The sequence below is a fragment of the Carica papaya genome, chromosome 6, assembly GCF_054855325.1.
Source record: "Carica papaya isolate Zhongbai chromosome 6, ASM5485532v1, whole genome shotgun sequence".
In the NCBI taxonomy this organism is placed as follows: Eukaryota; Viridiplantae; Streptophyta; class Magnoliopsida; order Brassicales; family Caricaceae; genus Carica; species Carica papaya.
Window position 1 is genome coordinate 29481632 of NC_142314.1, and position 11178 is coordinate 29492809.

General features: G+C 35.4%; 2 protein-coding genes across 4 annotated transcripts; both read right to left on the reverse strand.

The window, feature by feature from the left end:
* Window positions 1-1627: 1627 nt before the first annotated feature.
* Window positions 1628-7482, reverse strand: LOC110811608 (saposin B domain-containing protein). Of its 3 annotated transcripts, none has more exons than XM_022038152.2 (6): window positions 7334-7481; window positions 6411-6506; window positions 4585-4778; window positions 3321-3518; window positions 2220-2279; window positions 1628-2025 (listed from the first exon to the last, which is right to left on the reverse strand). In XM_022038152.2, the coding sequence occupies exons 2-6, from the start codon at window positions 6499-6501 to the stop codon at window positions 1870-1872; spliced, it is 699 nt and encodes a 232-aa protein (XP_021893844.1). In that variant the 5' UTR covers window positions 6502-6506; window positions 7334-7481; the 3' UTR covers window positions 1628-1869. The 3 variants fall into 3 exon arrangements, with proteins under 3 accessions (XP_021893844.1, XP_021893847.1, XP_021893848.1); XM_022038155.2 differs by lacking the exon at window positions 7334-7481 and adding an exon at window positions 7216-7272; XM_022038156.2 differs by lacking the exon at window positions 2220-2279 and having other exon boundaries at window positions 7334-7482.
* Window positions 7483-8113: 631 nt separating this feature from the next.
* LOC110811639 (weak chloroplast movement under blue light protein (DUF827)) lies at window positions 8114-11095 on the reverse strand. Its single transcript, XM_022038189.2, has 2 exons — window positions 10686-11095; window positions 8114-9820 (listed from the first exon to the last, which is right to left on the reverse strand). Exons 1-2 carry the CDS (start codon window positions 10863-10865, stop codon window positions 8330-8332), a joined length of 1671 nt encoding a protein of 556 aa, XP_021893881.1. The 5' UTR covers window positions 10866-11095; the 3' UTR covers window positions 8114-8329.
* Between the last annotated feature and the right edge of the window lie 83 nt (window positions 11096-11178).

Consider the following 11178-nt stretch of genomic DNA (forward strand, 5'->3'; position numbering starts at 1 on the left):
AGGTCCTAACAGGAAATCCAAATCATGTGTATTTTGTAAATCGTATAAAAAAAAAAGCTTCCATCACTAATTTCTAAAATGCCATATCCTCAAATTGCTATTGGCTCAAATTGGGGCCCAAGGATTGGATCCCTATATGCTGTAATTAATTTTACGTATTCCCATAAAAAATTTATAGAGAAAATTTAACTAATACAGTAAGTATGCATTGATATAGTATAATTAAGATTTCATCATATTTGTAAAATTAAATATATATATATAATATTAAAAAATTAAAAAAATTATACCATCTCTTGAAACCGAAAGAATTATTTAAACCAATTAACTCGTCAATTTAATTGGTTTCCCTGACAAATTCTCAGCCCTATATGCAACGAAAGGGAAGGCATGGCATAAGAAGATTGACGGTAGGAATAACGCCAGAAGACAAGCTAATGGCGATAACACTTTACTCAAGCTAGAAAGTCGTTAATGGAGAAAAGATGTAGTCTCTCATAGTCAAAGCTCATTTCATTAAGCAAAGATAAGCTTCTTATACCCTGGCTTTGATAGATTTGTTCAAGCAATGAAGGGACTTTTAGAGACAAGTTTTCGCTACTCCCATTTACAGGTTTTAGAATTTAGACTAGGCGGTCTTTTGGGATAGCTTTATCCTGCTTCACGATATTTTCAACACCAATTAGTTTATCAATATTTGTTAAGTCACCTTCAACAAAACAGAAGAGATTATTGACCATCAAAAAAACAAATTCTCTCTTTCTTGAATTCTACTTCTTTAGATGTTGTAATAGGAATATTTTTATGTGTTGACTTTATATATTAGTCTTATATATACTGATTTTAAGTATTTTATTTTAACATTCATATTTGGTAAGATAAAATAGATTGTTATTTAAGTTTCTATAGTAATATAAACAATAAATACATCATATTCGCATTCTTATAAATTTATTTTCCTTGTCTAGCAAATTTATATTTTGCAAAGTACCAGTGTGTGTATGTATATAAAAGGGCAAATATTCAATTTGATTCTCCAAATATGGCGACTATTACAATTCGATTTCAACTTGTTTATTATTTTCATAAAACTCTCCGAATTTTTTTCAACATTTTAAATAATTAATTCCATGAATAAATAAATAAAAAGACAAAAAAACCCGAGTTATAGTTTGTGTTTAAGCCTTCGTCAACTTCCCCATAAACTGCAAGTTGTTTTCTTAGGGTCCTGACAGTTGCTATGTTCTTCGTTTTATTTATTCACAAATTTAATGATTTGAACATTGAAGAAAGTTCAAAAATGTTTGGAACGAAAAAGAGTACTTAGGAACTAAATTGAGTTATTTCCCTAACTCATAATACATTCGTAGTACTTTATGTGACTAATTCTTTTTATAAAATACAAATTTACACACTAAATAATTTAAAACCTTATACTTCCTTACCAACATATCTTTCAATAATCTCACAAACTCTTGGGTTTACTTAACCTTAATCATATATTTTTTTCGCCAAAAGAAAAAAATAAAATAGCCTAACAATCTCTCCCGTCAGTAATGAAGGTGTGTTATGTTGTAAACCCAGCAGAAATAGAACAAAATGACCAACAACCAAAGGCACAGATCTGTAGGAGAGAAAAGTACCTCAAACCATATATATTAGGCTATTCAATGTTTGACAAATTTCAAAGTAGTATTCACATATAATGGAGTATACTTTACAGCAAATGCACCATATCACTTCACAAGTTAATTATTCTAGTCCAAATATAACACATCGGGGAGGGCAAGAACATCAAAGCAGCAATTTAGCCTATGTTTTTCTTTCTGGAAATTAATTTAGCGTGATATACCATCTACGATGCGATAATCATGAGTCTGCCGATAAATTTACATTTACCACTTCTGAGGCCTTCTCAGTGCCAGGTTTACAGGCACCAAGCATGGTGCACACATCTGTCTTTTCCAGAAACTGCTCTGCATTGACAAGGATCAAGGGGCCGTACTCAAAAACCATCTTCTTACACTGCCAGATAAAAAAGATTAAAAGAATCAGAAAAGTTCTTCCCAAACATATATCCTACCTGCAAACCGCCCTCTATATCTACTTCGGATGAAAAAAAACCCTCCCAATGCATTCATATACTTTTCAGCACAATCTAAACTCCAAACTACCGCTTAAAAACTAATCCATGAAAACTTTTACATTTCAGTTCTGACCTTTGTAGCATAGTTCTGCATGGACTTGCATCCCTTCAAAAGCAGCTCGATTATCTCTAGCTGACATCAAAACAGTAGCTTCTGCTAATTAACATATGTTTTCACTTCAAGAGTAACATCATAGCCACAGTAGCAAGATTTTCTTGAGACGAGTTCAAACTCTTAATAGTTTTTTGAAGAGCCAAAATTGAGCTAAAAATAAAGTTGTACTGAGCTTTGACCCAAATTCAAGCTTGACAATATTTTTATAAAAAACAAATCTAAATACCCATATATTTTTGGCTCAGCTAGATCATGGCCAGCCCTCTACGCACCATAAACTGATAGAAATAATGCAACTGCATTTTGGGTCATTCGGAAGGAAAGAAACAAGCATGCTTCTGATGGAAAAGAACTTGACTTCAATACCTTAAAAGACAATTGGTTCCACTATCTTGGTGCTACTATATTAGGGCACGATATTGATAGTAATGTAGATTTTGTTTCCATTGTAAATATATTTATTGATATGTAAATTTTGTATATGGGTGGTGCTCCCTTGGCACCTGTCACTAATACACTTATATTTTTCTTTCAAAGAAAAAGAAACAATGCAACTGCATGAATCAGCACCTCGGTTTCAGGAGAAGTAAACTGTATGATCAACCCTCAGTACCCTTATATTAATAATATTTGCTGGTTTGAATATTACATGTAACAAAAGCAGAATATAGTGGAGCAAAGGAGAACCACAAAGGAAACATTGGCTGAGAAACAGAACCATTTTCCATGTTAATAAGCAAAAACACTTTCCACAGTAACCAGTTGAAATTTGCATCACTGTAGGGACAAGAAAGACATCCGCGGAACATATAGCTTATATGCTGGCATCATTTTGAGTTATCAAAGGAGTATATGCTAAGGAAAGTAGAAAGCAAAGTAGGAAAGAGGGGTCACTCTCAACATATGCTTACTGGGAGAATAATTGCATATGCAAATAACTAGAATGCAGAAAGTAAAAGCCATGACAGTTTTAGACATAAAAGACTGTAAGCAAAGTTTAAAAAGATCAGATAAATAATTGGAAACATAGGCTAGTAGCTTGGAACAAAATTGATAAACCTGTGTATCAGGATCTTTCAACTTGATCAATACTTCAGAAACAGCACGATGACACATCCCACAGCTATCTTCATGGAATTCTGATGCGAGGAAGACCACTTTTTCACAGAGGTTGACTTTTCTACAGAATTCTTCAGGTTGGATTGAAGATATCTCCAAGAAGAAAATAGAACTATAGTAATTTACCAAAGTAATGCACTGCCATTGAAACGAAGAAAATCCAAATCAAATCTGGTGGGAGGACTGAAAAATGAAATGAGTTCAACAATAATGCATCTAAAGATTTTGAGAGAGAGAGAAATCATGAAAGCTTCCACGAATTCCAAAGTTTCAGCTTTCTATGCCTGTATCATCTTCCTTTGCCCACAATCAGGAATTGATTTTTCGACACTTCTATGTACATATGAATAGAACATATTTAGATCGTACAGCATGTCTAGAAGACTATTTACTTTCTCGATGGTCCATTTGGAAGCAATTACGCATCCATGTTTACTTAATCCACCAAAATGATAAGGCATCCCATCAACCTAACATTATAAGAGCACACGACTCACACAAATTCATGCATATGCAATATGTTCACATATCTCTGCTAGGAAATCCAAGAAAAGGGACAATGAGTGAATGGGTAAAATGACATGGAAGAGGGCAAGACGAGGCTATAGCAGAAAGTGGCACAAATTTACTAGCTTAGAACCACGATTTTGTGTTTTAGCTATAGTAGGGATGACAAACAGGGCAGGTTCTAGGCAGGTTTTATCAAATCTGAACCTGATCCACTCATATAGAAAGCAAGCCTAAATCTGCCCTGGACACAAAACCGAGTTTGAATTTTTTTTTTATTTTTCTGGAGCGCGTTGGGTTTACGAGTTACCTTAATTCAACCTGATCATTTTATTATATTAATATAATTTATATTTATTTTAATAAAAAATTAAAAATAAATATATATAATAATATATATTAATTATATTTATCAATATAAATATAATCATATTTCTCATTTAATATATTTTATTTATTTATATAAATACAAATATATATAATTAAAAAAATTGAATATATATATACATAGTAGGTTAGGCTCGGACGGGTTTTGAAAAATCAAACTCGAAACAACCCCTCTTTTCTTGCCAATATGAACCTCTACTTTAATGAAAAAAAATCGTATTCCATCGAATTCAGACGGGTCCGATTAAACAAGTTCATGTGCAAAATATTATCCCTAAGCAATGGTACTTCAATAAAACAAGGTGATTACCTTATCCTTGAAAGTTGGCATCCGAGAGCAGGCCTTCTGAAGTGCATCAATGATCTCATCCTGTGTTTTGTTTGCTTCGAGGTAATCAACTGCCAAAGTAGTGTATTCCTTACACAATGTGCAAACGTTTTCGTTCTGAGCAATGCTTTCTAATGCTTGAATATCCTTCACTTTCTTCAGGTTTACTTTCAAAACTGAATCAAGAAATGAAACACCATTGCATAGGCTCAATGTTAATTACTATATTCAATCACAGACTTGTCGATAGACAAGAAAGAAACATTAATCCTTGAGATAAGGATGCAAGGCATCTCGATTCAAAATTATCAATAGAATTTTTAAAGGTTCTTTGTTCGATAGAAAAAGAATTATTACAATATTATAATGAAATACAATTTAAAGATCCAATAACATGCCAATGAAAAGATCCAACTGACCACAATCATTACTACTTATGAAGCAAAATGGAGAAGCTGCCAATAAAAAGAAATCACCCATGAATCTTGTATTAACAAATGGACATTTTGTGAAAAAAACAACCCCAGAACCCCTCACAGCAGCACAACAATGAAATGTTCCATCTAACTGATGGAAAGCAAAAAACAAAAAGCCGCCTATCCAAGAGAGAGATCCACCGCCAGCATGCAAAAATTAGAAACAAAGAACTTCTGCCAGCTAAAAGGAAACAACTCTTCAACAACAAATCAAACAGTAAACGAACACATAGTGCAGAATAATCAGCAGCAAATGAGGTCCAAAGCAGCAATGAATTGAAGTATAAGCACCCTCTTGAAGAGTAGACACTGAAGAAATGAGAAAAATCTGATGGAGCAAATCTTATGATGAAGCCCTTTGAAGACGAATAATGCTTAAGATTATCTTTTGGTGCTTATTCTTAATAATTTTCCTTCAACTTCGGAGGAAATACAAATACATACAAACCATTTATCCAAAAATCCAAGCAATCTCTTAGCCACGCATTTACTGGTAACAGGCTAACCAGATTTTGGACGTTGGTCATCCATGATAGGGTTGATAGACAACTGAAATATATCCAATTTGGAGCGTGCTTCTGTTGAATGAAAACCAGGACATGTTTCCGAGTGAAATGAGAAGACGGCCCAACTGTTTTGCACTGGCTTGGAAGTCGGGAACTGGGCATGGTGGAAATCAGATGATGTGAAAAAGTTAGCATTTAAGAGGGGGAAAAAAAGAGAAAGAAATTTGGATGAGGGCTGTGAGGGATGGGAGCTGGAAAAAGAGGTTAGATCCAGGCAGCAAGAGTGGGTATCTATAGCTATATTCATATTTTAACAGGCATTACTCTAGCAAAAAATCTTCTCATACCAAACACCATAGACATAAACCAACTCTCCTCCGTACAACCCTCATATTGTGGTATGAGGAATAAAATCTAGTCAAACCCACACCATTTAAATAATCAGAAAGACACGTGAATCTCATTGTGATGGCCATGCCCCAATGCAAAAAATAATTTCTATCCCAACTTAAGCACCTAAATCTTAGAATGTTATCAGACCACAAATAAGGGGCCATGATTAATAAGGTCTAGTGGAGTAGGAACAAAATGAAAACACAAGTACAAAAAATTTACCACCACCATAGCAAATTCAAATTGCATCATCAAAGTAAAATTGTTTTGTTTAGAAGCCCAGTGTCAATTTGCAGTGGGGATGTGTTGGCGAGGACAAAGTTGAGAGTTACTAGAGAAGGAGATTGACATTGCAGAATGCAACAGAAAAATAGACTTAGCAGAAATAGCTGGATAAAAAAGTTAATAGATAAGAGATCTTCATGATCCCTACCAGAGAGCTCAGGAGCTCCCAGTTGTCTCGCATTGCAAACCCAGGTTGAGCACAACAAGAAGATAAACAACAGCCCAACTCTCAGACCCATGTCGCCTGAAATTAAAGTCACGAAACATCAGCATCAAAATCTCATAATAGTAACTGGAAAATTAAGGTTATATATAGCAATTTGTTTATTTACCTGTGAAGAAAGTCTTTCAACATTTTAGACTCAAAAAAAGTTCTACAATTTTGCCCTGTTCAATTAAATATTATCATTATATTTTTTGGGAGTCAATATGTTACTAGCTGCACTCAGCTTTAATAGTTTCTCTTAATTAAGTATATTAAATAAGTGAGACTGAATTGCAGGACACCTGCCCGACCATTAAAAGAGCAAGTTATAGCGTAACTACTCAACAAGGCTCGAAACTAAAGCTTAGCTTTCCTCAAACAAAGTCAATATTAAAATTAGATCCCTTGGTCATATCAATGGCCTTTACGCAGCGAAAATGGCTCGGACCATTCATGAGAGGATTCTAAATTGTGAACAATCAAACTCTTACTTATAATTAGGAGTTGGAGACATGCCATGGATTTTCTCAGAAGAACCGACCAAACTATCAAGGCCTCTCAAATAAACAGAGTTGAAATAACACAACTACTAACTTTAACTTGATCAATACCCTTTAATAAAGAAGAAAGATAAAAGAATCAACAACCACAAACACAAGACCAATAAATAAAATCTGGTAAGATGGCAAGCAAATCATCAGAAAATAGGCGTCCGAATTCAAAATTAAAAATCGGGGATACTAAATACCTTTCTTTTTTAGAAAGAGTGGAGGATTCAAAAATAAAATAAAGCTTGTTTGGCTGCTGAGGGAACATGAGTTGGTTAGCAGAAAAGATTCGAGGAGTGTGAGAAGAAGAAACTTTACCTTTGCTGAGACGTGGAAGGGGATTTAGGGAGGGAGAGACGGGGAGAAGTTGATCTTTTCTTTCCTGGCGTGGGAAGTTGATTTTTGCGGTCTAATCCTGTTTTGAAGGGTCACAGGGAATGAATTCTAATAGTGTATGGGCTAAGCAATATCCGACGGTCTATATTCTCGTAATGGCCACGTGTCAGAATCATGATATCCTCCGGCTTATCTTGTTATTTTTTAATCGGACTGCTATTTTTATCAAATTGAAAATAATAATCATCCAAATCATTATTGGATTTGATTAAGAAACTGCATTAGCGGACGAAAGTGGGGACATGCCACCAAACAGATTTGATTTTTATTTTGGAAAATTAATAATTTTGTGTTTCCTAAAAATTAATTTTTAAATTTTATTACAAATTATAAATTTTGGATTTTAATTTTTATTAATTATTTTGCACGTTTAGTTGGTGAATTCTTATGGATAAAAATATTATTATAAGTTTTGAGATTTCTAAATGTAACTTTTGTTTTTAAATTTATTAAAAAAACTTTTTAATTTTTAGTTTTACTCGTTTAATTATAAAAAAACATATATTTTAAACCCAAAAAGTCAAAATTAAAAACTGGACCAACCCGAGGATGGAAAAGCATCCTGGGCGTCAATTCTTTCAGGTTTATTGCTTCATTGATTTGGTATTATTGTTATATTTTCAAGGAATCATCGCTGCAATTGTAGGAAAAATCAGTATTTTTCTGATATGATTTTTATGCATGCACCACAGGAGGACTTAATTGTAAATAATAACAATAACAACAACTGTAGATAGACTCTTTTAAGTATGTAAGGAAATTTCCCCACTACACAAGGAATATAAATACTTATATCGCATCTTTACACAACAGAAATTCACTAAATAAGCACAAAGCCAAATAGACAGACAACAAGGTAAACAAATAGAGATCATAAGTTACAGAAGTTAGTGCCTTACCAAGATGACTCAAAAGTTGTTACCTCAGGTTTAGAGTTGTTTTCTTCTTTTTCTTATTTTGCTTGGTCAAAAGCAGTGAGAAACGAGCAAATCCAAACTTCTTTCTTTTTCCACTAAATTGCTCACCATTTTCCTTATCAGCCTTCCTACAGTACATCGCATCGCCATTTTGCTTACCAAGCATTTGTCCTAATGAGACCTTCCGCCTCACAGTTCCTTTTGCTGCCATAATCTCCATCTCAGCTTCATCCGGGTGAAGCAACTTCCGGCTGAGTATCTGTCCGATTGATAACGTTGCCTTCAAACTCGGTGTTGACCCATCTCTGACCATGTCCAGTCCATTGACATCACGTAAACGAGAATCTCCCCGGCGTTGAGATGGATAAGAATTCTTGAACTTGGTAGTGTTATGCACAGATCGTCTTTTCTGCCCATGCTCAGATCTCCATTTGCGAAGAGCCTCTTCTACTTCCAGTTTTGAGTTATTTGCAGCTTCTACTCTGTTCAGAGCTTCTTCCAGGGCCTTCTTACTGGTTTTAACTTCTTCCATAGCTTCTTCTACCTTCCTTAAGATTTCCATCTTTGAAACATTTGCTTCATCAACTTCTAGCATAGCATTCACTACTCTTTTCTTACAATGTTCCTCAGCATCTAGAGCCTTGGAGGTCAGGGAAGAATACTCTTCGACAGAAAGGGTTACTATTTCGGGCTTTTGCGAGACAACTCCTGATGAGTTCCTGCTGTTTGATAGAGCCTTGATTTCTGCAAGAGCAATAGCTTCTGCTGCTCTTGCCGCTTCCTTCATTTTACAGGCCGCAACCACCTTGATCTCAGCTGTTTTTATCTTACTTTTTGTCTCTTCAATTTCAGATATTGCCCTGAAAACTTCTGATCTAGCCATTTCTTCCATTTTCTTGAATTGCTCAGCTTCAGATCTCAATCTTTGGAGCTCTTTGGCGATATCTGAAGGATTATCAGAACCAGCTCTACCCTCGGTCTCCTTTGCAAGTTGCAACTTCAGTGTTGTTTGGTTCAGCTCTTCCTCAAGAGAAGATATCTTAAAAGAATTTAATGTTACCCTCTCACGGGTCTTTTCAAGTGAAATTTTTTCCTTTTCTAATTTCTTATTAAGCACTTCAACAGATGCACGTATGCCAGAAAGATTATCAGTAGTCCTGGAAAGGTTCACCTTAGCCTGCTTCAGCTCCATTAGAATTAAACCTGGAGCTGACGAGGGGCAGCAGCCTTCCAGCAAGTTAGGGTCACCGCCATCCCAGTTGTTTTCTTTTTCGGCTTCCTTGTCTAGAGGATGAGTACTCGTGTCAAGGATCAGATTGAGTTCAGAAGTTTCTTTCTGGAGCTTTTGCTTTAGTTCTTCCACAGTTGTTTTGGTTGTCTCTAGCTCCTTTAACACCTCTAGTGTTTCCCTTTCTTTCGCAATCAGATCCTTCTCCAGTTGGGCTGCTTGCTCCTCCAATTTTGCAATTTCAACCTCTTCCACATCACGCGGCTACAAACAAAAGCTTCTCAGCAATAATGGTAAAATGCACACTAAAATACAATGGAAGTATCATGTACATCATCTTTTGTATATCTGTGAATGAACAAAAAAGTCCAGGAGGAGAATTTGCTTCTAAAAATTACAAAAAGGAAAAATAAGGAAAGCTAAACAAATGAAAAATCAGCAAGCACCCCTAAAGGATTGAAAGTTATAATATTTTAATCATTTAAGTTATAATATCTTAAACAATATCTTAATATTTGAAGTTAAAATAAGTACTCGAGATGTGATCATTAGGTCAATGCTCAAGGATTAACGAACGATATAACCATTTAATCAAATAGCTATAATTTTGTGAGAGGACATATAGGTCAAAAAGCCAGATTATTGAGCATCTGTTGTTGGTGGGCCTCCTGAAAGCTACAACTTGCAAGTTGTAACGAGGAACATTTTGATCAATTTCAGGCATTGAAAATTGAAATCTACACTAAGTCTAGCCGGTTCACACACATTATAATTGCTTGAGGCACAACGAGAGCCAGAAAAAAACAAGAAGAAAACAAAACTTAGCAACAAATTCAGAGCTCAATCCAGTTGTAAAAAAGAATATGCTCCACGAAAACAAATATTAGGGCATCTAAGGAAGCATATAAGAACGAATTGCATCTAATATTTGAGAAAGATCAAAATTCTAGGTGACATCAATAGTTATACTCCGACTACTCAGAACACCCAAATTTGGTAGTGGTAGTAAATGCACAGTGCTAAAATACTGCATAAATTTTTACAAACAACTGGTGAGTTTATAGTTGGAAACCAGAATAAACTAGAGAGAGAGAGAGAGAGAGAGAGAGAGAGAGAGAGAGAGAGAGACCTCAGGTTCAGGGGTCTTATGCTGAAAGGGTTTCCAGTAACCGACTCCGCCGAATCGACTCACGGCCTCCTTAACAGACTCAAAAGGCGCAGATGTGTCGATCTCCGCTCTGACGCTGTTATTCTGCTCGGAGGGACAGGAATTGATAGAACCGTGTCCGATGTCTAGGGTTTCAGCCATCAAACAAAATCCAGGAGCTTTAACAAAAAAAAAAAAACTCACACCCCTAGTGCCTACTTCTCATGAACGAGACGTAAGACGCTGTATATGTAAATATCAGTTATCAATGCCTAAGTTGCCTACCACTGTGAGCTTCGCTGCGAGAGAGGAAGAAGCGGGAGTGCGAGGGTAGGTGAGAGTGAGAGGGAAAAGCGAAAGGAGTGAAGTGGACCGTTTGATTTTCCTTTTCATTTAATTTTTTATACCCTGGAAGTTCGCGAATGTGTCCGTTAGAGTGAGAGAATTTTGTCGGGGTTAATTATGGAGAGGGAAG